Source organism: Amaranthus tricolor, chromosome 10 (genome assembly GCF_026212465.1).
Source record: "Amaranthus tricolor cultivar Red isolate AtriRed21 chromosome 10, ASM2621246v1, whole genome shotgun sequence".
Classification (NCBI taxonomy): Eukaryota; Viridiplantae; Streptophyta; class Magnoliopsida; order Caryophyllales; family Amaranthaceae; genus Amaranthus; species Amaranthus tricolor.
The window spans coordinates 5,558,170-5,584,304 of record NC_080056.1 but is presented as its reverse complement, the minus strand read 5'-3'; the positions used below and the strand labels follow the sequence as shown (position 1 = coordinate 5,584,304).

The window sequence follows — 26,135 nt, the reverse complement described above, 5'->3', positions numbered from 1 at the left end:
TTTTAATTTTCTAGTCATTTACCAATTTTGACTTTAAAGGTATTAATTTTGAAAATTGATACTTTAAGATCAAAATTAATACTTTAGGATCAAAATTGAAAAATACAAAAAAAAAAATCTAAATTTAAACCGACCCAAATTAATAGTTTTATTATAAAGTTGTCTCGTCCAAGACCAATGATTTTAATTTTGTAACATTAATGAGACTAGAATAGAGATTTTGTGTTAACACAATTGTAATTTTATTTATTTATAGTAGGCAGGAAACATGACAATAATAAGCAATTATTCGTGTATGATTTTGGATAATTTTTCCTTAATTTTCTCTCTTTTCTTCACTTGGCGCTTTCTCTCCATCATTAGGATTTAGGAACTTGAGAATCACCAATGTCGACGGCATCACAATCAGGAGGTAATTTTTCAATTGAAATCTTTATTTATTTCTCTTCAATTTGACCATTTTTTGATTATCGACGCTCTTTGCTTTTAGGGATTTCATTGCTTCAATTTTGCTTTCTTCTGTCACAGTCATTGATAATTCTCTGGAAATCTAGGGTTTTTGTTTTTATTTCTGATTTTGGTGAGGCCGAGCTCATTTGTTGAGTAATTTGATGGTTCTGGTCTTCGTTACACAAATTGATTGATTATTTGTTATGCTCTTGATCTTTGTTTAATGGCAATCTTTTTATTTATTTAATTATTTAATTATTTATTTTTATTTTTAAATTAAGTTTTTGTTTTTGAGCCCTATTGATTTAGGAATTTTTTTTACTGTTGGCTATTCTAAGTAACCAAGTGTTCGGATTGCTTGTTGAATGATGAAAATACATGATTTGCCCCCAAATTAAGTGTCCAAGTGTCCGCTTATGGGTACTTTAGATAAACTTAAGAGTTCCAGTTTGAGCAACAGAGATGATTAGTATGAGTTTGAGTTGGTTTCATAGTTAAGTTATCAGGTGAGGAATTGGTTTGCTGTACTTGCATAAACATAGTAAAATTAGATATACTGCTGGAGCATGGATATTTCTTCCCTTGGTGGGTCGTGGGCTTTGTAACTGGCCCCTCAAGTGACCGACTCGCCAATTCATCAGCTTCCCCCTTCATGGATGAGTTTGATTGAGCTAAAGAATTTAGTAGAATAGCGGAAGGTTTTTTCAAGCTAAAGAGTGTAATTTTATCAATGAGTGATACTTTTCTTTTGCAGGTCCTCCACCGAAACCTTGGGAAAGAATGGGGTCAACATCGTCTGGACCTGCACCATTTAAACCCCCTTCTGCTGGTGCTACAAGTGATGTCGTGGAAGCTTCTGGTACTGCAAAACCTGGAGAAATCGTTTCCACTTCTGATCGCAATACTACTGTGAACACAAATTCGGTTGGTAGGCCTCTCCCGACAAGAGCTTGGGAAAATAGTTATGGAACCAGTAATTATGGAGGTAGGTGTTTCTTGTGTTCATTGAGACGTTTATCAGAACATGATCTAAAAGCATTGGATCATACCGTTGCTTCTTTATTTTTATGCTTATGGACTTATAACAAAATGGTCTTTTCAGGTTACAATTCTGGCATGTATAACTCTGGTTATGGATCAGGGATGTATAATTCATATGGTGGTGGTGGGTATGGAGGGATGTCTGGTGGTATGTATGGTAGTAGCATGTATAGAGGGGGATATGGTAGTGGACTTTATGGTGGTGGTTCTGGAATGTACGGAGGAGGAATGTACAACAGTGGTTATGGGGGTGCCATGGGTGGTTATGGGATGGGCATGGGCGGTCCTTATGGACCTCAAAATCCGAATAATCAACCTCCTTCTCCACCTGGGTTTTGGATTTCTTTCCTTCGTGTGGTAAGTATTAACATTATTCAATATTAGCATTTTCATGGTTTCTGTCCTGTCCTTGAGCCTCTGATTTGAGAACTGAGATAATTCGTGATAATTGAAGGACATCTTGCTCGTACTATCTGCATGTAAAATGGACTTGATCTTTTTGATTTTTGGGTTTTGTTAAAGTTTGAACGGTTTATTTATTTCATTCATATATTTTTTTCTAGTTTCTTAGTTGGATGTTACTATAATTGTTTTTGCTTATCCCTCATTCTTTCCTGTTAAGAATTAAGTCCATAGAGCAAGCTATATCCAGATTATGGTTTAGACTATGGTTTTCACTACCTTGGGAGCGTTAATAGTTACGAAGTCTTATTTTTGTTCCTTTTGAAAAAGGATATCCTAGTTATATGAGCGATTGACATTTGACATCCTACAAAGCGCACATTTTTTTTGACTAATAAGGACTTAAGTGATGGTGCTAACGGATATGAAACATGGGGGGAAATAGAATGGGAAACAGAGCATACAAAGTTATGCAAATTAGTGCAGCTCTTAGGTGTGACTAAGGATGGTCATGAGTTTAGGATCCTATTGGACCCGCTCCTTTTTTAAGGGTCTGGGTCTCATTTTTTGAAACCCATCCGATTCGAGTCGGGTCTGGATCTCAAAAATGAATAAAGGGTCTAGGTCTGAGTCCATAACCAGACCCAGACCCTAGACTCGCCTCGTAGACTCGGACTCGGACCCGGACCATATATAGGAGGTGACACTTCTAGAGAAGTTGTGAATGGATCCTGACTTACTGTCTCGACCGACCCTTTATTGATTGGTAGTGACAAAACCAAATTCTCCTTCTCATCTAACCAAAGCAATAGGAAGTACTAACACTACCACTACTCAACTGGTTTATACAGGTTTGATCATAAAGCCCATCTCGCAAGACAACATCGAAATTGGCACCAAATCAGAGTTTTGATTGTGCATATCAGTTTTAATTCGATAACACCAAATTTAGATAACTTGAATCAACAACTTGATTTTCCCAAATTGAAGTAATGTGTGGTTCACCATCATCCGAAAACTCCATCCATTGATTATTGGTTTTCGTTTGAGCCTGACCAAGAGATTGATCCAACATTTGGGTAACTTCACCTAATTTCTCATGAACAACTCAAAAACTCACCAATTCCATACCAATTTCATTGTTTCCTGGCTTCTTCTTACACGTAGATGATGGATTCCTCAACAAACTGAATTTTCTAGAATTTTTGTAACTATGTGTGCATTAAGAAAATTGATAAACTTTCATAAAATCTTTTTAGATCCATTAAGGACCTTAGGCCCATCAGAACCGTATGGTGTAAAAATTTCAGACCCTTAGGGTCCGGATCCAAGTCTAGATCTAGTAAAATTATTGGGTTCGGGTCTAGGTCCAGGTCCGATTGGACCCGCTCCAAACCCGCCCCGTGACCATCCCTAGATGTGGTTGTTCCAAATGAATGCTTCATTTTCGAATGTCATGAAAATCAATGAATTGTAAATGTCTATTTATAAACATATAATGAGAAGTCACTGTACAATTAAGATAAGCAAGGATCTCAAATTCTTAATGGCTCTTATGTTTAGTGGAAAGTATAAACAAGGATCTCAAGAAGGAAAAAAATAATAAAACGTCGTAACATTTTCCCTAAGCTTTAAGATAACTTAGTAGATGTGATTGCTAATCAGTTCTTGAAATCCGTAGTTATACTAACCCCTCCAAACAAAAAAAATCATGTCTCTTGAAATAGCTAAAGAAGTTATTTTATCTTTCTTTTCTTTGGTAAGGCAACATTACTATAGTTTACATCAAGGTGACTAATGGAATTCATATGTGCTACCCATGCGAGTAGAAAAGGAGAAGAGAAAAAGTGAGGGTGGGGATTTACATTACATTGGATTAATTTATTGCCATTTAGTGGCTCCCGCTTATGCGAAGGTTAGGGGGGTTGAAATTTGAATGTGCGCAACCTTAACTTGTAATAAATAAAGATTGTTTTGGACTAACCTTTTTTTGCAATCATTAGCTGTAACTTCACATGTATTAAAAGTGAACATGGTTTGATGAATAATTTAGCTTAATTCAATTGTAAACCAAAACGAAAGAACAATATTTCTTGGCTGAGTTGGCTCTATGAATAATGGACAATATGATTGGGAAGTATAGGTCACGAATTGGTTAGTGGGAAAAATTTAGTGGAATCACTCGTTGGAAAATATGGGTTCTATTGAGACTAATTGATGCCTAAAAGAAAAAAAATCATGAAATGGAAAACTGTCTCGCACACAAACTTATTTTGCTCAAAAGCGAATGTGTGTTTTGCCTTTTATATCCATAATGCTTAAGACGTCAAGTTGTGTCTTTAAATTGTCTTATTGTTAAACCTCTGGTTGCCTAGGATGTCTTTTTTTTTTTTGTGATATTGTGATCTCATTACCTTTCCATGCTATTTTATTTTCATGTAGCCTTCCTTAAGTTGCATATCTTGTCAATTATGAATAAGTTGCACTTCTTGCTCCATCCAAATTAAGGGACATTGTCAATGAGCCTACCACCTTTATTCTTTTTTTGTTGTTGTCTAATCTTCATGTGTTTGTATCCATTACGCATTTGGTAATTTTTGGGATTTGAACATTGTGCTCTTGCATAATGATAGCTAATGTTCTGCTACCATACTTCTGATACAAGTTAGGCTTTAGAGATGTCAAAATGTGTTTGCGGGTGCGATTACTCCTTTTTTCGTACCTTATGATATTAAAAAGTTTGATGCACTCTACAGCGCTAATGGTCTCGAGAGCCTAGGCTGTCGCACTAGGCTAAAAGGCGCTCGAGACAAAATTTTAGCACTCCAAAAAACCCTTTAAAAAACTAGAAGATAAATAAAGAAAAAGAAGAAAAAAAAGGAGAAAGCATAAATGGTAATTGTGCACATCAAATGGACTTTTGCCTCTTGAGGCTTAGATCAAGGCTTTTTAGGCCCTATAAGGCGTTATGAGACGCCCGCCTTAAAAAATCACCTTACTCAACCCTACCAGGGTTCCAAACCTATCGTTCACCCTAAGACGCTAGCCGTACGCGCTCCTAGGTGTTCTTTTTAAAACTAAGGCTCATGGCCATTTTCAGAGCCACCTCTTATCCAGCACCCATGGATATTAAAATTATCATTCCCACGTCTGCCCACGTGGGTTAGTATTTAAAATCATCTTATTTTACTTTCTGATTGGGCCTACCCATCACGACCATATCTACCTAATAATCGCCCCATATCCGGTTTGTACTCACCCCATCTCCATTTAATTCCCTCATTTTCGCCCCTTACAAATTTGTATTTCTTTTTTGTTCAAAAAAGCAAATATTAACTAGAGAATCAATAGTTTGTCGTCACCTAATCATCACATCATTCATTTGTATACCAAAGACCCACATCTAAAATAAAAAATTATAAGAAAGTTTTCAATGTGCCGTTTAGAAATTTTAATTTTTTAAATATGTTTGTCACTATTTTCTAATTAATAATAATACGCATTATAGAATGGTATATTTGGACGAGTAAGTATTACCCACCAGTTTCCCACTATTTATGGTGGAAATGCTTTTTATACTCCATCCACTTATTTTCAAATTTATACACATATCCGCTCCAATTGAAGCAAATTCAGTGCAAAGCCTGCAAAATTAACGTCTCAGCCATCCCTAAATTTACAACCTCTGTAAGAATATGAAGAATAACTCAAATGACTTCAAGGCTTCAAGCTATAAATGGCAGATTCTTGAGCATGGTTGAGAGACTAGTGCAAACAGGAGTTATACTTGTGCACTCACAGAAGGAAGTTTTAGTTATCTAAGTGCTTGCTAGTTTTCATTTTCTTCGATCGCAACTGAAGGACCTGGCTTAAACTCTCGTCATTATCAGTCATAGCTGGGTTATCCTCTAAATGATGATTAAGGTTGCTTACTTCCAGCAGGGTGTGCTAGTGATGGCTATAATTGGCACTTGGGGCTACTAACTTGCCTGCTGTTTCTCTTGAATTTACTTGGTCTGGTAGTATTCTTTTTGATGCCATGTCTCAAGAGTGATGTTGAATATCATATGCCTTATTCAAGTAATGTGACTGTCAGATGCTTGGATGCATATCTTAATGGATGTCAGAATCGTTGCCATCATACTATGAGCAATGTAGATAACTGCATACCGGGTGTGGAGCAGTGATGTACGCAGAAATTTTAATAATTACCATCTTTTGATTATTTTTTTGATGTAATTTTAGTTTTACCATCTCCTTATTTTTAAAAATATTTACTATGTGTGTTCTTATACCCTTGCCAAATGTCTCCTACCTATGTTGGTTTTTGAGAGGTCATTTACTCTTGTAATACCAAAAAGTTGTCTCCAATTTCACATTAAGTAGCACAAATAATTTAAAATTTTACTTAAGTCCATTATAGTATTAAACCAAAGAAATCTTTTGCCCCATCACATAAGAAAAAATTAATTTACTGAAGGCAGAGATTTGGTATTGTTTTCTGAACAGCATGTCTTAAGTACATAAGTGGGAAATATACTGTTTAAAAAAAATATTTGTTGTCATTTTATGAAGTGATAAATGCTTTGACAGCTAATTATTTTGTTTTATCTTCTGTGCTGGTATGTAACCATTACTTTTCTATTTTACCTATTCTATAAAATCATGAAGGGACTCTGCACCTTGAATTGTGTTTTATTGACTACAAATTCAATATGTTGTTTGTGTATGCTTATCCTCTCTGCATTGTTGTTTTCATTGATGTCAGATGGAAGGAGTGGTTGGTTTCTTTGGACGAATATCTTTTCTTGTGGATCAGAATACACAATCTGTTCACCTTTTCATGTCTGCACTGTTGCAGGTATCTAGCTCATTTAACTGTTTTAAACTTAAATCTTTGTTGTTTTTATGATCACATTTATAATTATTATGATAACATTACAAAATAGATGTATGAGTCATTTGCCAATGTGGACCAAGAGATTACAGAAGCCTCTATTTATATCTGTCATTCTGTAGGCTGCAGCTTATGTTAATATGATTCAGTTGTCAGGCGCTGTAGAAGTGTACTTGACACCTGCTTAGTTACTAGTTACTACATCACTGTATTATTCTATCTGTGTAAAATCCACTTCTAAATATAAGCCATATAGCAAATGCCTTAGTTTCAATAAATAAGTAAACTTCTACAATATCAATGCTAATATTAAATGTTATTTGTTGATATCATTATTCATTTTAGTATCTTTATTACATTTTATAATGACCCTTTACTATACTGGTGCATTGTAATGAAATTAACTAAGTTTCTAAATTTGGGAAAATTGTTAGAAGCGACTCTTTTTTGAATCAGAGAAAGTAGAAACATGTGTAGAGACTACTCTTACTAAATGCAATTTGCTTGTGCTTGTGTACTCGGGACAGGAAAGGATCCTGATGCATGAGAGTTGGAAATTGGGCGTATTGAATCATGCTAACTCGTTGTGTTCTCTTAATTCTGTATATGTATACGCTTTAGGCCTTCCAGCTTTGTGAGCCTACTGTCTCATTTCCTGTTGGTGTAGATATCTAATTATCCCCCGTCCCCTTCTATCAGTCACTAGAATCACACTATGAAGAATCAATCAATATCTTTATTATCGAGTTAATCTAATGATTTTGCTACTTATGCTTCCCGTATCAGAAACTTGTGTTTTCTTTTTTGTAGCATACTACTTGTTGAGTATATTGACAAAGCATTACATTTTGTGATGCAGCTTTTTGATCGAGGGGGAATGCTATATGCCGAACTAGCTAGATTTGTGTTTAGAATTTTGGGGATAAGAAGGAAATCTAGGATGATTGGTCCCATGGGTCCAAACGGCCTTCCATTGCCAGCACCAGACATGCAGAATGAACAGAAATTCATCGAGGGACCAAAAGCTGCACCTGCTGGTGCCTGGGATAACGTATGGGGCAACGATGCAAGCAGATAATGCTACAAATTTTGTTCACCGTGATTCAAGCTGAACCCTGCCGGGTGTTAGAGAGCAAACAGGCCTCTCTTATCAGTTTACGCAGCCATCATTTCGCAGTCGATTTGATGTATTACTAAATACCGATTGACGATTGTGCTGCTGTCTTATATGCTTCCTCATGGTTCTTATAATCTTTTACTGAATAAAGTCTACTATTCTAGTGATTTAAATGTTCTTGTCTGTAAAATAAATGTTAGCTTATGTGTTGGGTGTATAATCAAAAGAAAAATATTTATTGTAAGAACATGTTTATGATCATTAGAAAATAAGGGCAACAAACAAATCAAAATAATAAAGATATCTAATGGATTCTACTGTTTTAGATATATTTTTTCATCCTTTTAATGTTCACTACTTAAAAATTATACAAATTCTTAAATGAGATATTCTTGTGGTATGACTGACTTACTTATGTACGTTTAGGCTATTAAAATTATTACTTATAATTTTAAAGTGTTCAATTAGAGAAATAAACTAATTATATGAATTGATTAATTAGAAAAATAAACTAATTATATGGGTGTGTATGATATCCAGAAAAAATTAATTTCCTTTTGTTCCACCGTGATTTTTTTGGACTTTTGTTATCCAATCCATTGCAATTCTTAAACTACAAGAATTATTTTCCTCTTCCATTGCCATTTCAGCTAGTAGGATACTATATACTGATGTAAATATTAATGAATTCCTTTTTCTTTTTTCATTCCCATTCTTAAAACATATTTTCCACTTTGCATCCATTGGAAACTTTTTCTCATGATACGGTACACTGAATATATATATTTTTATTTTTTTAGATCAAACAGCTATTTTAAATGATAGTTTAGTATTATTTTTTTTCGTAAACCGCTATCTAAAATGACAGTTTAACCCAAATTATAATTTTAAGAAAAACAAAAAAAAAATCTAAGAATAAATCGCGATATGAAATGGAGGTTTACTTTATTTAAAAATTTTTAATGAAAAAAAAAATTGATAACTTCCATCTTCTCTGAAATGATATGGGCCAAATGATTTTTTGAAAAGAAAAGGCATCACAATAGGATTAAGAGCGTGTGAGCGCAGTTGGTAGTGACGATGCATGATGGATTGTAAAGTAGTTTATTTTTTAAAATTTTTAATTCCACCTATTTACAAGATAGCGGTTTGCTACGAATAAAATTAATAAAAAATATAATTCTACGTAGACGATAGGAAGGAAATATATCTCTCTGTTATGTAAAGTGAGAATTAAACAAATTAAGGTTAAAAATATTAAATAAAAAAATAATAATGAGTCAAGAGAGAGAAAAAAGAGAGAGAAAGCTCCGAATAAATTTTATTATTTGTTTTCGGTGTGATTAATTAGAGTTGATGATTAATCTAACTGTTAATGTTGACTGTCTAAAACCCTAATTTTAATTTCATTAAACCCTCATCATATCATATCATAGCAGATAAAAAGTGTGATTAGTGAGACCCTTCACTTTAATTTCATAAACTAAGAAGGTTTTATTATTCAATTATTTAATTATACGTTATTTTTATAAAGATTATAGAGCAGATGATTTTCTGATGTCAAACAGATGAATTTTTTATGATAATTTTGGTGGGTTTTATGTTTTTCATATGGGTTTTAAGTTATATGATCAAATGCATGTGTTTCAACTTTTTGTTTTGATTATTTTGTTTCATATGATCGATTTTGGTTGTTTTGTAAAGATGGCTATGAATTGTCAATTTAGGGTTATATTTTTACCCTTGTCATAATGTCATAAGAATTGATTCCTCTGCTCCTTGTCTTTGTCTGTAGTGATTCTCTTGTCTGTAGCGATTCTCTGGTCTATCATGAATAAAAAAAATAAGTGATCTTGTTAATTTGTAGGTGGTGGCAAGAATTGGAATTGTGGAAAATCAGGTTCAAATCTTCATCAATCTCCAGTCAAGGTTTTAAAGAGTAGTTAATTCAGAACTTTTCATTTATTACTTGCGTAAATATAATGTTTATGATTTTGAATATATTGTTCTAACTTCTAACTTGTGAATCTTATTAAATGTTGTATTATCATGTGATTCTTTTGCTATTGAATGTTCTGAAATTAGATTTATGTGAGAGTCCTTGTAGTATAGTTTAGATATTGGTAAAAGAATAAATAAATAAATAAATAAATAAATAAAGATATTGGATTCATGTGGGGTCACGTTCATGTATTGATAAAAGTATAAATTTGATATGTTTACATTGCCGATAAACCTAATCTATAAAAAGAAAGAACAAGTAAAGGAATAGTTCATTCAAGAAGGTGGATTATAGCTTTGGGACGGTCATGTTCATGTATGATGTATTGATAAAAGTACAGATTTGATATGTTTACATTGCTGATAGACCTAATCCATAAATAGAAAGTTGAACAAATAAAAGAAATAGTTCATTTAAGAAGATGGAATATGCTTTGGGACGAAGCGAGTATATGTTTTTCTTTTAAAAGGAGTATTCATAGATATGCTACTTGCTACTTTGCTATGTTGATTTGTGTTTTTTCAATAACATTCTTAGAACTGTAGTATGACGATGTTTAATTAATCGGTTTTTTCTACTATTGCAGGCAAATAAAATGCTTAAGCCAAAAAAGTGGCGGGCAATGTTTGATGATGACGGGAAAGTTTTGGGTTTTCAGAAAGCTTTGAAATCGATTATTTTAGGGGTGAGTTTTATTACAACTTGAGATTTTTACTTTTTAAGTAGGGTGTTACATTTTATTTTAAGTTTGTTGCCTTAATTATGCATCATTTGTATTTAATGTTCAGATTTATTTGCTCTTTATGTGAAGTCTCATCTGTTAATGGACATATTAATGTATGATTACATTGTGTGATTATTATCTATGTTCAACTATGCCCTTACTATTACTTGAGTTCTGGAAAATTTAGGAGGGACTAAAGTTATAACAATTTTGGCATTTATTTTATGAACTTGAGAGAATTTAAGGACTAAAAAGAAGGAAGTGGAAATAAATTAGGAAGGTTGTTTTGATAATACAATTTGTAGTCATTTAAATTAATTTTAATATATATTTTGACACTTAAGATTGGATTGTCTTAGTGAGGCACATTCATTATTCTTTTCAATCTAAGTTGAAATGCAAAATAGAAGGTTTGAAGCTTTTAAAAAAATTTCATGCAAGAGTATCCAACGCTCCGATATAGTGTAAAAACACGGCCACATTGCATGGCATCAGCCGCTTTGTAAAGGTTTTCAATACAAACGAACAGATACTTTTCGCGTTGTAAAGGAGTAAAAAAACCACTTTTTGGACCGTATCAAGGAATATCTTATGATTTGACCGATATTTAGGTGTTACGATAACTGCATCACTTTCGTTACCACATCACCGTTTCGTTACTGCGATCGCGACCATTACCACATTTTTCAAGATCTCATTTGGTACTTTTTATTGTAGAAGCACCAATATACTTCCTCTAGTCTTGAAAGCTTGCAATGTTTGGCCAATTTATGCGAGAGCTTTATCAATCAAACGTCGAAACTTGAAACTTTTCGAAATCAGAGGAAGTATGCTACTATCTCTATGATGACAAAGCCACATGTTGTTTATATGTTTCTACTTTTAAAGTTATGCTCTTTTATGCACTTTTTGTCTTTAATGGCACTTATACTGTCAAGTCTTGTGTGCAAACTTCTCAAAGAGAGGTTTTCATACCTGGTCTCATTCGCATTTGTTTAGTTTTTATCATATTATATTATTGAAGTTTTGTTTCCACGGAAACGCTTTTTGCACCAGGCTGCCTTTTTTTAAGTTCCCTAAAATTTGTCTAATCTTATTTGCTTCATTCTAGGGTGTAGATCCGTCTATAAGGCCAGAAGTATGGGAATTTCTTCTAGGTTGTTATACTTTGAGCAGTACAAGAGAAAACCGTGAAGTGCTGAGAGCAGCCAGAAGGTTCATGCCTCTTTACCTCTACTGGTTTTTGTTCATTTTTCCTTCTATTACTTTCTTATTCTGTGAAAGAGCATTGTTTTATTTATACATTACATTATATCTCTGATTTCACATTTATAATTTGATTTCCTTAACATAATCTCATAAGTTTGTGTGGGCACAGGCATGCGCGTGTCTCTGGGGATTTTTAATTATTAACTAGTTATGCTTATGATATAGAAATTTTATAAAGTATGTGGTAAGTTATAATCTACAAAAATACTGTAAATTGAAGCTGCAGGCCCTGATAGGAATATTGAGTATCGACGTTAACATCTCATGACGATGATCTGAGATGTACATTAATAGAAAAATTATTGTTCTCTTTGGAAAATTCTCTGTAATTTAGAAATCATTAAGAAGATTATTTTGATTACTTTCGGTTCCTTATATGGCAGGGAATATTAAGTTTAGCTTGCTTGGGTTTCATCTTACATGCAGGGAACGATATGAGGAACTCACGATACAATGTCAAAGGATGTATTCAAGCGTAGGAACGGGTTCACTTGCTTATGTAATTGGTTCAAAAATTATGGATGTGAATGCGTATTCTAAAGATGATATGAACAGAGAAGCCAAGTCTGAAGAGAAAAAAGATTTTCGAGATAGTAGTAACAAATTTGACGATTACTATAATAGGAATAATAAATGTACAGATACAACATATACACAAAGGGAAAGTTCTAGCGATTCTTATAGTGATGATGTGCCGGGCCCTGAGAAACTCAACAGTGGTTCCTTGATACCGAGAGGGCAAGCACACGAATCTCAATTTTTTGTTGAATCCGCCTTACCTGTCACCAATTTGTTTGAGAAGAGTGAAGAAAGTGATGAAGCAAACGAATCTCAAGATGATGGACGTTCTACGAAATGGAAATTCAGAGTTAGCTACGAGAGAACGCGTAGTTTTCATTTTGATAATAGTAATGAATTAAATATTTTATCAAATGGTTCACGATCTGAGACTCTTAGACATTCAATTAGTTCTGAAATTAAGGTAGCGGATGGAAGCTGTGACGGACCTCAGGAGCAAGTGTTACAACAAGATTTCCCGATGTATAGAAATAATGTTTTGAACAAATTGAGAAGATGTGATGTGGCAGAACGAACCAAGCTGTACTCGAGCCACCATTTAGGGGGTGAAAGTAGTGAAGATAAAGTATTGGAATGGTTCTGGACTCTGCACCGAATAGGTAATGGAAAAATCTATGGTCTTGTTCTGGACTTTGAAGATAGATTAAGTGCGCGCATTTCTCCATGCCCTCTCCTTGGAGGGGGCACGGATATGATTTGTTTGCTATCCTCTTCTCTCCCAGGACCCTGTTTGTGCTGGATAGTTGTTGACTATGACTATGACTATGACTAATGATGTGCTCTTTCTTCTTTCTTTATTTAATTGTTGGAGAATGTTTGTTGTCAGTGGTCGATGTGGTTAGAACTGATCGTCATCTTGAGTTCTATGAAGATCCGAAAAATTTGGCTAGGATGTCAGATATTCTTGCAGTTTACGCATGGGTCGATCCTGAGACGGGATACTGCCAAGGTCATGAGCTTTCTTTTTATTAGTATTTTGACGATTCTTAATAATTCTACGTATGTTAAGAAATGACAAATCTTTTTTGTGGCCATATTTACTTCAGACAAAAAGTTTGATTATCTGATGTTTCTTATGATTCAGGAATGAGTGATCTGCTATCTCCATTTGTTGTTCTTTTTGAGAATGACGCCGATGCGTTTTGGTGCTTTGAGATGCTTCTTCGCCGAACGGTTTGGCTTCTAGTCTTTGCTATCTATTTTAGATTAACTATTGGCATGTTGTTTGCCTAACTTGGGTTAACTGTATAACTGCACCTCAGCGAGAAAATTTTCGGATGGAAAGACAAACTGGAGTAATGAAGCAGTTGCAATCATTGTGGCATATATTAAGGTTAACCGATCGAGAAATGTTTTCACATTTATCTCAGATTGGTGCTGAAAGCCTTCACTTTGCCTTCCAGATGCTATTGGTGCTTTTTCGCAGAGAGTTATCATTTCCCGAAGCCCTTTGTATGTGGGAGGTTTGATTTCTTAAAATTCTATGATTCTATCACCCTATCTGTGTTGGAAATATTTCACATGTGATGAAGATCCCACATAGCTAAAATATTGGGTTGTGGACTTGCATATAATATTGGTGAGTAATCTTCCTAATACCATATGGTTTTGGAAAAGAGTGAAACTCATCAAGTATTATATGCTAGTCTACACTTATTACCCGTGGGTGTGTCCACACAAGTTGGCCCATGGGGTGATTATGTGACGAATTGTCACGACCTAACAATCTTGTACGAAATTGTTTTATACATGATGTTGAGAACTTCCAAGAGATTTTATGTTAAATTTGTGATGTTTTATGTTACGAAATTGTTTTATACATGATGTTATTTTTCTTGTGAATATCTCCTTGTCATGACGACCAATGCAGATGATCTGGGCTGCTGATTATGACGAATCGTTTGCTTGCTGTTGGGCACAAAATTGTCTTCGACCATTGGTATTGCAACTACCGGATGCTTTGAGTATTGAAAAGGAGGCAGATGAGATCACCTCAAAGGGTGGCTCACAAGCAAAAAAGGCTAATATTCAACATGCCGGCTCTGACGAGGCTGTGATGAATTCATTAACGTCTAATCATTCATTTTGTGGTTTAATATGGGCCTTTTGGTCTTGCACACGTGCACGCACGGAGTTCTCCGCAATAAGGAACAAGGAAGATGATCTACCCGTGTTTTGTGTGGCAGCAATTATGATCTTAAATCGTCACAAGATCATCGAAGAAACCCATTCAATGAATGATTTGATCAAGGTGATTGATCTTGCCTCTTTTGCTTTGTGTTTTTAAGATCATGCTCATTACTTTACGCGTCTTTCGTGTGAACTCTTAACTCTACGAGTGAAAATCTACAGGGGGTTTTCCTACTTTTGCACTGAAAATTGATCCTCAAAAAGCCGAGTATGGTGCTATAAAATTGAATCGCGGATAATCTTTTAACATTTGTAGCAGCAAATTTTGTGGTTTTTCCCGAAAATTAAAACTGTTTAAATTCAAGGCTACCCTTTTTTGGGCAGATGTTCAATGGCAATGTACTGAAAATTAGAGTCAAAAGATGCATAAGGACAGCGGTCAAGCTCCGGAATAAATATTTCTACAAGGTGCCTCTATATTCTGTTAGTTTTTCTTGCTTGTATGTTTCTGATTATTGTTTTTAACTATTTTCTGTTGTCCAGAACTGCCTTATAAGCTTAGTAAGTTGGTATACTGTTAATTTTAATATTTTAGACTACGCGATTATCATACTCATATTTGCATTCGACGAAAAACTTATATTGCGACTAACTTATGCCCGTTGTGACACTTGTGCGTCACAATTTTTGGTTGCTTTATTATTATTTGGAAAATTGTCAAAAATAATCAAACATTTAACATATCTGCTATGAATAATCCCACTTATTAATTTTTCTAATAATCTTACTTTTAGTATGTACTATGTATTCACTCCTATCATACCCGGTGTGGGAGAGGAGGGGTGGGGCTGTGGTGGTTTATACGGGGTGGACCTGTAGTGGTTTAGATCATTGGGTATGCTGGGAACCAATACATAGCAACGGTTAATTATTACTAGATAATAGTCCAAAGGTGGGATAATCCACAGATTATTAAAAGATTGAATTTTTTTTGATAATTTTTCCTTAAAATTTTATCTAATATCCAGTTTTCCTCTTAAACAGATGATAAGTTACAATGATCCATTACCTCTGAATAATCCTTCAAATTGACTTGGTGATCAGAAAACATCTAGGAAAGGTGATTCCTTCATGCTATTTTGAGTTATATTGTTGTGATCTTATAAACACTCTTGCTTCAGTTTTTTTTTGCTCACCCTTTTTCTCCAAGACGGTTTATTCTCCGCGTTCAACGTATTAATGTAAAAATAAATGGAGCACAATGATCCTTCCTTCCACCGGCATTTCTAAGGTTTTACATTTATGGGCAATGGCGAAACATGGTTGCGGCAGGTGGGGGCTTCCCCCGACGTTTTTTCCCGAATATTGTAAATATGTATAATGATCGGATTAGAGGTAAAATACATATTTTTACAACTAAGAGGTCACAAATTTTTAACCCAACTTTAAAGTCCGGAATCTAAATTTTTGCGCTTCTTAATTTTCGACGCAAGTTTCGCCGCTGTCTATGAGGTTAATGTTGACCGTAATAATTGAATATGAAAATGCATTAGGGTTTCTAATGTCTATTCTATTGTTGTGTGGATGAGTGATATTGTATGTTCATTCATATATATATGCCCCTTTTTCAATTGATGGCTTGATTTTATACTAATTTTTCTGAATCTTGTGACAGCTGAAATTGAAGATGAAGTCTCTGAAGGTGTATGAGATGGATCAATTGCAATTAGTTTAGGTTAGGAATTAAGAGCCACAAGACAAAGCTTCACAAGCCGGCACCGAGCATACATGCAATATTTTTGAGGCAAAATCTTACGTTTATCCACTGTTTGGGCTATAATATTTTATATAGAAGTCAATATAACATTATAATAGGACCTTTCTTCAAATAGATGTTTGAGTATAAGGTTATAATCATTTAAAATTAGCAGTTATTTAAAATTTTTCGACTATTTGGGCAATAATTTTTTATATAGAAGTCAAAATAACATTATACGCATCAAGATCTTTCTTCAAATAGACGTTAGAATATAAAATTTTAGTCATTTGTAGTTAGCAGTCATTTAAGTTTGTTCACTATTTGGACTATAATTTTTTACCTAAAAGTTAAAATAACATTATAGGCCAAATATTATCTTTTGTTATTATTGTTTTTGTCATAGTATTTTATTTAGGATAGAGTTATTAGAATTAGGCAATATTATGTCATTTAGCTGGTAGGATATTTATGTTTTGAATTACTCTTTCTTTAGGATCTCTACTACTAAATAGTAGTATAATTTAATTCGTTATCGCTATAAAAAGTGATGGAGTTTTTCAAAATACTTGTAAGTGTTAATGTCTCTATTATTATTTACATATGCATAATAATGACACTTTAATATTCCCTTTCTGGTAAGATTAAATGTTTAATTATGTTGAAAAAACTTTACATTTGAGATAAGATTTCACATTGATAAAATAGTGAATTGTGAATTTGTATATATTATGGTGGTCTAATCCTCCTACATTCATATGATTTTGGAAAACAATAAACCTCACCAAGTGTATGTGTAATTGAACGTTCTTGACTTGTGAGTTTGTGGGCCCGAGCCCACGGATGTCCAATGTTCACACGAGTGGGCCACGGTGAGATTATGTGACGAATTATTACGGTCTAACAGATCATAAACACTCAACAACAAGTCGGACTTCGATATCATTTTGAAAATCAACTCAACCAAAAGCTAAAGCATCAAAAATTTAAATATTATTTTTTTATTGTCAAATACAAAAAGAGCGAATAAGGTCGAATTTAAGAGTGTTTTTTAACACTTAGTAGGTGATTTTGAATTTACCAGAGTAGTGTTTGGGAAATTCATACCCTTTTCGTATCAACAAAATCTAAGATCATTGAAGATTAAGTTGTGAATGATTTCAAAATTGAGCACAAAACAAAACCTAAATCATTGTATTAACCATGTTACCATCTTTTAATCGAGTATATTTTATTTTAATTTAATTTTATTGTTGTTATTTTTTCATTAATATTTTGTATTAATTATTCACCAATCTCTTTGAAATTAACCTACTACTCATTTAAATACTTCTCCAATTCATACCGCATATATACAAGATTATAATTTTTAACTCCTATTCATGTTCAAAGCATACAACAAATAGACTAGTTTGCTATACTTAACACAAATTATTGTGAGAGACGGTCTCTTCAAGAGACACATTAGATATATGGGCTAAATAGCCCAATTAATACAAATTAAAGAGAAAAAAGAATAGAATGTAGACTTTTTATTGGAAAGTTATCTCTTTAAGAGACGGTCTTTCACAAGAATAACTGAAATAAAATATCAAATATCAAATCAAAATATTTATGTACAAAATAAAATATGTCAAATTCTACGACAAATGCAATGAACTACCTCAAAAATTATTGTCTAAGATAATGTTACCATGCACCTTATATATGGGTTTAATAGCCCATCTAATATATATTATGAAAATGTAAGATCTTTGTTTTACATTATCTCACCGAAAGCGCGGTCTCTCACACGATATCTGAAACTAATGTTATAAACTTAATACTTTATATTTGTATTAATTACGCTACATCATTTTGTAACAAACTTCTAATTTATTTAAATACTTCACAAATCATATTGCAAAGTGCAAACATACTAAAATTTGTCACTTATTATTTGCAAAGCAGATGCCAATTAAACTAGTTTTACTTAAAATCAAAAAATATTCTAAAAACATGATAGGAATTCTCAAAAATGATTTTTTTATTCTTTCTATCTTTGTATAAGATTACTATCATACTTGATTTCCCCTTTTTTTTTCTCAAGAGATATGGTAATAAATAAAATAGCAAATCAAAACATTTATGTACAAAATAAAATATGTCCAGTTTTGATATTTTACCAAAACACAATGAACTACTATATTTTCATATGGGTTGGGTCCAATATAGACCCATGATCAAATCCACCCACCAAATTGCAAAAATCAAGTAGTTTCCACCACCCATCATTTGGGGTACACCAAAATAAAAAAAATAAAAAAATCATAAATAATTCTAGTTAAAAACAAAAGAATCTTTTTTAATCTAGGTTTGATTCCTACCAAATCACTCCAACATGTGTTCTCATTAAACCCCTTTTTAATCATAATTTTTATAACAAATCCCAAATGAAAATTTTCATAGTTTTTCAAGTATCTCACCTCTTTAACCCATTCTTCCTTTCTCCCTTCCGTACAATCCCTCTTTCTACCTCTATAACCTTTTGAATTCCTTCTCCATCTTCTCTTTTCTCCCTTCTTTAGCTTCATCTTGCTTCAAACCCACCAATTTTAATTGGATTTACGAAATCCCGTTTCAGGAATTCATCTGTTTTATATTCAATTGACATTTATCTCATCTGGGTATTGGATTTTATGGCGGGAAATCTTGTTTTACCAGAGAAAAAGGTTAAATTTTGAGGTTTTTTGAGGTGGGTATTTGTTAAAAACAGATATTTAATGGCAGCAAGTGCAAATCCATCTGGGAACCAACACCAAGAACAATCCTCCTTAAATGGAGGTGCTGCTGCTTCTACTAGTAATGGTAATTCAGGTCAGGGTAATGATAATTCGGCTACTGCTTCCGCCATGAAACATAATCCTGGTATTGCTACTGATTGGACTGCTGAGGAGCAATCAATTTTGGAAAATGGGCTCACAAAGTTAGTTTTTTTTTTCCCTTTTTTTAATTAACTTGGTTGAATTATCCTTCTTGTTTTTGAATTGAGTGTGAGAATCTTTGAAAGTTTATATCTTGCATTTGGTGCTTAGTTTTTAGTGTGTTTTTGGTAAAGATTCTGAATGGAATTGGGAATTTTGTTGCCACTTAGATTCTTTTACTCGTGAATTCTTGGTGGGGTTTTCATTTATTGAATTTTTTTAATGTTTTTGATATTGATTCGGATTTGGGTTGAGATTTTATTTGTCGGTTCTTTTCTTTAAGGGTGTCCTTTTGAGTTTTGAATTTAGATGCCACTAATGAACAACATATTTCTATTGCAATGTTGATAAAAAGGGCATAATATTTGGATTATATTAAAGAATTGGCTCCTTAATTATGCTTATTATCATGTTTTGAGACTTGAGTTGCAAGTTTAATAGTAGATAAATAGTCTATGTTACTGTGTAGATATTGTAACTAGCATTTGATTTCATGTATACTGCTCCTGATATTGTCTTTTTGGAATTTGGTTATCAGATTTAGTGTTTAGATTCAAAGTTGCGTCAGGAATCTGTTAGAATATTTTATTTATGTTTGTTACCAAGGGTCGATTTGAAGCAATCTCTTTGTTATCACTAACAAGGTAAGGTTGTGTATATTCGACCCTTCCAAACACCCTGCGTCGGTGCCTCTACTTAATGTCATTGGGGTAATGGAATATTGTTTTTGGTTTTATAACTTAGTATGTTAGAATTGTGTTATTGTAAATTGAGTGGCTGCAAGTTACAAGTTTATTGGACCTAAATATGATGAAAATGAGAGCGGGTGATTGTACTTTACTAGTCGATTTTCTGATTTTGTACGAGGAATCGGGAATTGGGAAGCTGTCGTCATCTTCGATAAATGATGTTAAGTTGTTTTCTTCTCTTTGCTAAATCTCAAAGTAATTTCTTCTATGCATGGAAATGCTTTTATGGAAGAAGAATGACAATTTTATTTGTCCATTATTTTTCATTGTTCTTGAGGTGGAGGGGGAAGAAAATTTATGTACGTTCTTTCAAGGTAAATTTAGGTGTTCGGGTTTGCTTTTTACTCAAAATATGCTTCATTACAGGGCTTCTACATATTTATCTTTTGCTTTATGCATGTAGATATGGATCAGTATCAAGCATACTTCGCTACGCCAAGATTGCTATGGAATTGCCAAGTAAGACGGTACGTGATGTGGCTCTACGTGCTAGATGGATGAACGTAAGCTCCTTGTCTCTTATGTTAAATCGTTTTTAAATGAGGCTTGATATTTATTTTATTTATTGCCGAGCTTTTTATGTACCTGGTAATAGTTTTCAACTCTTGATGTTCGAAAAGCTTTCAGTAGCTTAAGGTAGAATGACCGTTTTCTGAATTTTCTGGAAATCTATTAGAATTGGAAGAAGGATATCATTTTCAGTTAATACCCTTATCTTTCCCGTGTTTAACTGTCGAATCTTGATAGCAGATTTTTTTTCTATCGTTATACTTGTGGGAGTCAACACATTCCAAAGAGCTATTATGAAAAGCTTCGAATCTTCGATTATATGATATACCAAGGTTTTCATTTGACCTATTGGATAATGCGTTAGTCGTCTTTTAGGAACTTTAGCTGAATACAATGGATGTTAAGTATTGACGAGCTGCATTATTTTTAACATGTTTGTATTCAGAACATGATGAATCTTGATATGGAACTAATTATCATCATTTCTAGTGGATAACATCGTCTTGTTGCTAATTGTCTCTTGTTTTACATGTAATTTCACCTTTTATTTTTTAACTATTTGGATTTTTTAAAATTTGGTTTAATTAAACTGCTGCGAACCCCGTGTCGTTAACTTTTAAACAGGGTTTGGTTTGATTATATGTTTTTGCCTTACCATCTATTCATCAACACATTAGACATGTAAATGAAAACTAGCTGGTTGGTTTCCAGGCCTTTTTTGGTTTATTGAAGTTTTTTTTTTATTAATTTTGGCAGTGATTAGCATCAACATCTCCCTTTTTGTGTATCGTAAATTGTCAATAATTAAGCGTTGAATTAAATGGTTGAGTCTACTAAACTTTTTGATTCTTTCAAAATTTGATTCCTTATAGACAAATGCTCCTTTATAGCTTCGGATTTTTTAATAATAATTCTTGTTGTAGTCATAATCCTTGTTTTTAGATTGCATGTGATGCTAAAAATAAATAAATTTCTTTCTAGTTGCAAATAAGGATGCTTGTTTATGATGATGATCTCACAAATATTGTTGAAGAAGCAAGCTTTTGATTGTTCGACTAATACCATTGAAGAACATCATTTAACCTCAACCTAAAAAATGAAATTCTCACCCGTGTCACATGATTCGGTGGTTTTACCAACAAATCACAATTCGGTTTACTGAGCCCGAACCGAGGTTCGTTCGCCGGTTGAATCGCCGCTGGGAGTGAATCGGTTTCCAGCTACCTTAAATGAGAAAAGAGGGGGGGGGGGTGATATTCTACTTATTAAGCACTCAATATCATGCAATTAAAGTTGCATCCGCACAAACCTCCTATCAAGGTTATGTACATTTTATCTGTTGAGTTGACCTTTTTAATTCATTGTCCAGAAAAAGGAGATCAGCAAGAGAAGAAAGGAAGATCACTCTAGGAAGAGCAAAGATAAAAGGGTATGTTTGACCACTCAGACTTCATCGGTTGTTGTATGTAGACACTGTTGTAGTCAATAAATGATCGGAGTATTGCCTATTTCATGCTCATAAACACGATCTCATCTAGTTGTCTCTTGGGAAAAGTCCTTTTATTTTGAGGATTTCATCTAGTTGTCAATGACTGCTTTTGTTGAGTCTTCATTGTCTCTTATTGAAATACTTAGCTTTGAATATGTTTTGTTGGCCACATTCATTTGTTTAGGTTGTATATTAAAATTGAATTCTGAATGTTTCGATAGAAGCACCGCAATCTAGAAACTTTTTGATCGCACCCCTCTCGTACCGAAGGAATTATTATGTCCCAAATAATTTTTCCCAAGGGGTTTTGGGAGTTCTTGTTGGATACAGTGTCATTGCCGTTGCAATTTCAGCATGAGGTTGTGTCAATTTTACCTCACTTTAGTTGGGACTGATACTAGATTTATGTTGGTTTATTCTGAGGCTTTGATACGACTTATTTGTGCTTCCTAACCGTTAAATATTGTTCGACTTGATATAATAATTTAAGAATCATGTGTCCATTTGTAGACCTGCTTTCCTTGATCATGATAGAATTCCTTTTTCTTTGATGCCTTGTTTTGACGCATATTTACATTACTTATAATCAAAGTCTTGTTGTCTACCTTTTTTTGGCATAATGAATGATATTGATCAGTCAAATTTCTTTTTCTGAACTCTTCTTTTCCAAGATGTTGATTTTTACGTGTTCTTACGGAAATAATTTCCTTCGTTACCGGACAATGGATTAGATAAGTGAAGAATAGTTTCGCCTTCTTTTTGTTAATTGGTTTCTCCCCATTTTCTTTTATATTGCATGAGAGTTATGTGTGTGTGTCTGAGAGATGGAAAAAATATGGTTGTAATTTTCTTTAGCCTTTCATTCTTTTTTTAATCAACAAAATATTTTTTCGCTCGAGTCTAACTCTGCTCTTGTTGCTTTTCTTGAGCTGGTGTCGTTCAATCACCATCTTTTGCTTGTTCTGATTTGTTGCAACGTCTGAAAGTAGTACAATTAGTTTTTCCTTGGTAATGAAACTCTTTTGTGTCTAGGTTTATGGTAGAGCTTGCAACTTCACGGTATGTATTTTTTTTTTGCTATGCAATGATGGTTTTTACCCTTTCGATTTCCCACTCGAAATCATATGGGTTATTTTCTGGCTTGCTTGTTTGCTTTATCTTCTCCAAGTTCTCATCAAACGCCTTGTTCGCTAGTATGTCGAGAAGATTGAAGTTTGTTAATCCCGAACATTTTAATCCCCAATCCAGCTCTTATGTTTTGTACATCCTATTTTGTGTCAGCCTGTTCATATCTTATGTTAAATGGATGCATATTTCTTTTTGTCCAGGAAAAAGTCACTGAATCTTCATCAAAGTCGTCTCAGTTGCATGTATCAAGGCCTGGTGGTCATCCTTATCCTGCGCCTTCCGTTCCATTAGATGACGAAGATGGTATCTCTTACAAAGGTAGTTTTTATTTTATGCCTTTACATCCCGGTGTTTATTGATAAATACATATAGGATGCTGAAAATAAGGGCTATTCATCATTTTAAACGACAACATACATGCAATATGATAAGCTATATCGCTTTAATGGCATAGCATTGACTAAAGAGATATTTTACCTTTACTTCTTATATAAGTGTTACCCACATGGAAAAAGGAAAACTATGCAGATAAGTCAACCGAAATACATTACATAACTCCATTGCCATTAACCGACTCCTACCTAACCTAGTTTATAGGAGTTGGATGTACACAACCTTACCCTAGTAAGTGATAACAAAGAGACTGTTTCCGATTGACTATCACTTGCAACTTCACATAAAAAAGAAGTGTACACATTTTAGTAAGATATGGTCCATTATAATTCGAAACCAAAGAATTATAAATCTTTGGCCCATCGATATAAGGGACATCCGCAACCCGAATCCCCTTTTTTTGTACCATCTTTCTATCACAAACCATGTATGTGGATTATGGCTTACACTTGCAGCTTCGCGTGGATTGGTTAAATTCCCCCCTCTTCAGAAAAATACATCTTCAAATCTTAGTTACTATTTGTGTTCGTTAATACCCTTCTCTTATTGTGTGCTCTTGACCGTTATTTTCAGCAATCGGTGGTCCTACTGGGGAGCTACTTGAGCAAAATAAACAATACTTCCAACAGATATCTACAAACTTCTCGTCCTATAAGGTAATAGTATTTTAACATATAATCGTATTTCGTGGGAATTATGACTTGCGTTGCGTCTATAACTTCACGACATCCAATTTATATTTGTTTGCTAACTGATGAAATTCATTGACCTCATTTATGATTTTAAAAGATCCTTTTCAATTACTCATTACATCAATTATACGCTTTGTCATCAAGCTCTCACTTATTATCCTTGTTCCCTTTTATGTCAGATTCACGACAATGTCGCTCTCTTTGTTCAAGCGCGTAACAATCTTTTCAAAGTCTTAAACAAGTAAGGCTTCAACTCCGATATAATCTTGTTTTTTGCAATTTCTAGATCCTGTATATACCACATTTATCATCAAGTTGCTCTACAAGACTACAACAAAATTAACTTTTTGCGACATAGGAGTTAGTGACATTTAAAAAAATGTCACTGGTTTATACTTTTAATGTAATAATTGTTAGTTTTTATTTTAAGCTCTACTATAAAGTGATTTAGTAACACTTTATTTGGCTTTTAGTGACATGTAATTGTTACTAGTCTATACCGGCATTTATGAGAAATGTCACTATATCCTATATTGCAAAAAGCTTTAGTTTATTATGCTGCTAGAGGGTCTAATAAATGTCACTAAATTCACTATATATACCGTTGTCCTACTTTTCCCCCTGAAGTTAGGATTTTGCTGAAAACTGGAAGTTATTTTTCTGATATTTTTGTATCTCGGATCTTTGCGACTCACTTGTGTCTATAATGACTTCAGTTGCAACGTGCACGACACACCGGAAATCATGAAACAGATGCCACCGTTACCGGTGAAGTTGAACGAAGAGCTAGCAAGTACCATCCTCCCTCCGTCATGATCGTTTCTTTATAAATCAGCTCGTTAAACTAGACGGTAACATAATACAAGCATTGTCTTCCGACTCCAATGGGAAAGTAGGAAGCAAGTTAGCAAAGCAAGTAGATGTTCTCATCTGTTCATTAGAAGTCTACAAATGTGAAATTTATAAAAATTTAAATTTATTTTCTTAAACTATTTTCATCATCATTTACATAGTTTGTGTAGTTCTCTATAGTGGCTATTGGATATTCTGGTAAGTTTAGATAGCATCAAAATAATAGCTTATCTAGGTTAAATTTTTACCTTTTGTAATGTTGTATTTTTTTGTTGGTAAAAAACAAAAAATGTTGTAATTTTATCATTTGGTGTTTCAATGTGTTCTTTTATAGGAAGAAATTCTATCATACACCTCTATGTACTTAAAAGTATGTTGGATTGTATGGTAGTAGCATGTTTATACTTGAACCTTTTCTGACTTCTAAAGATAGAAGTGAGCCGGGCTGGCATGCGAGGGAGGCTTGTCTGAGGTACGACACGGCACGACAATCACGATATTGTTTATGGTATGACTTGATACAATATGATTTGGCTAAGATGTACGATAGGCACGACACATGGGCATCCCAACACGATGGGTTTTTCATGATTAGACTTTAGTTTTTAGTGGTCAAACAAGTCATGGAATATATCGATGCTATTCCCAATATGGCTTGGCATGATATACGATAGACACGATATTTAAGCTGCCAAACAGACCACTACAAGAAATCCAACTACTCTTGTGAGAGATTGTCTCTCAAAGAGACATCAAACAAGAAGTCCGCATTTTTATTTTCTTTTTAATTTGTATTAATTTGACTATTTAGCCCATATATATATATATATATATATATATATATATATTGATATTTCAAAAAGATTGTCTCCCACAACAAATTGTGTTTCCATTTTCTCCCATCAATTCCATTTACATACAGTTTGTTTCTCACACAAATCATCTCTAGAAAGCATTACTTCGATTGAGCAAGATTACTAGAAGATGGGTAA

At 33.6% G+C, this 26,135-nt stretch overlaps 3 protein-coding genes across 6 annotated transcripts; all 3 read left to right on the top strand.

Annotated features, from left to right (window-relative positions):
• Positions 1-255: 255 nt before the first annotated feature.
• LOC130825313 (peroxisomal membrane protein 13-like) lies at positions 256-8,236 on the top strand. The gene is made up of 5 exons (XM_057690475.1): positions 256-412; positions 1,205-1,435; positions 1,553-1,848; positions 6,662-6,754; positions 7,650-8,236. The coding sequence occupies exons 1-5, from the start codon at positions 388-390 to the stop codon at positions 7,866-7,868; spliced, it is 864 nt and encodes a 287-aa protein (XP_057546458.1). The 5' UTR covers positions 256-387; the 3' UTR covers positions 7,869-8,236.
• An 852-nt stretch (positions 8,237-9,088) lies between these two features.
• On the top strand, positions 9,089-16,589 carry LOC130825312 (uncharacterized). 3 transcript variants are annotated; one of them, XM_057690472.1, is made up of 11 exons: positions 9,089-9,836; positions 10,496-10,594; positions 11,745-11,848; positions 12,329-13,080; positions 13,308-13,430; positions 13,566-13,654; positions 13,744-13,944; positions 14,352-14,732; positions 14,996-15,079; positions 15,656-15,731; positions 16,287-16,589. In XM_057690472.1, exons 2-10 carry the CDS (start codon positions 10,505-10,507, stop codon positions 15,701-15,703), a joined length of 1,872 nt encoding a protein of 623 aa, XP_057546455.1. In that variant the 5' UTR covers positions 9,089-9,836; positions 10,496-10,504; the 3' UTR covers positions 15,704-15,731; positions 16,287-16,589. The 3 variants fall into 3 exon arrangements, with proteins under 3 accessions (XP_057546455.1, XP_057546456.1, XP_057546457.1); XM_057690473.1 differs by lacking the exons at positions 15,656-15,731; positions 16,287-16,589 and adding an exon at positions 14,834-14,879 and having other exon boundaries at positions 14,996-15,064; XM_057690474.1 differs by lacking the exons at positions 14,996-15,079; positions 15,656-15,731; positions 16,287-16,589 and having other exon boundaries at positions 13,744-13,933; positions 14,352-14,506.
• A 2,079-nt stretch (positions 16,590-18,668) lies between these two features.
• Positions 18,669-25,877, top strand: LOC130825311 (uncharacterized). Of its 2 annotated transcripts, none has more exons than XM_057690470.1 (7): positions 18,669-19,332; positions 20,483-20,582; positions 21,959-22,018; positions 23,407-23,524; positions 24,173-24,255; positions 24,471-24,532; positions 25,008-25,861. In XM_057690470.1, exons 1-7 carry the CDS (start codon positions 19,130-19,132, stop codon positions 25,105-25,107), a joined length of 726 nt encoding a protein of 241 aa, XP_057546453.1. In that variant the 5' UTR covers positions 18,669-19,129; the 3' UTR covers positions 25,108-25,861. The 2 variants fall into 2 exon arrangements, with proteins under 2 accessions (XP_057546453.1, XP_057546454.1); XM_057690471.1 differs by lacking the exon at positions 18,669-19,332 and adding an exon at positions 19,338-20,393 and having other exon boundaries at positions 25,008-25,877.
• The last annotated feature ends 258 nt before the right edge of the window (positions 25,878-26,135 follow it).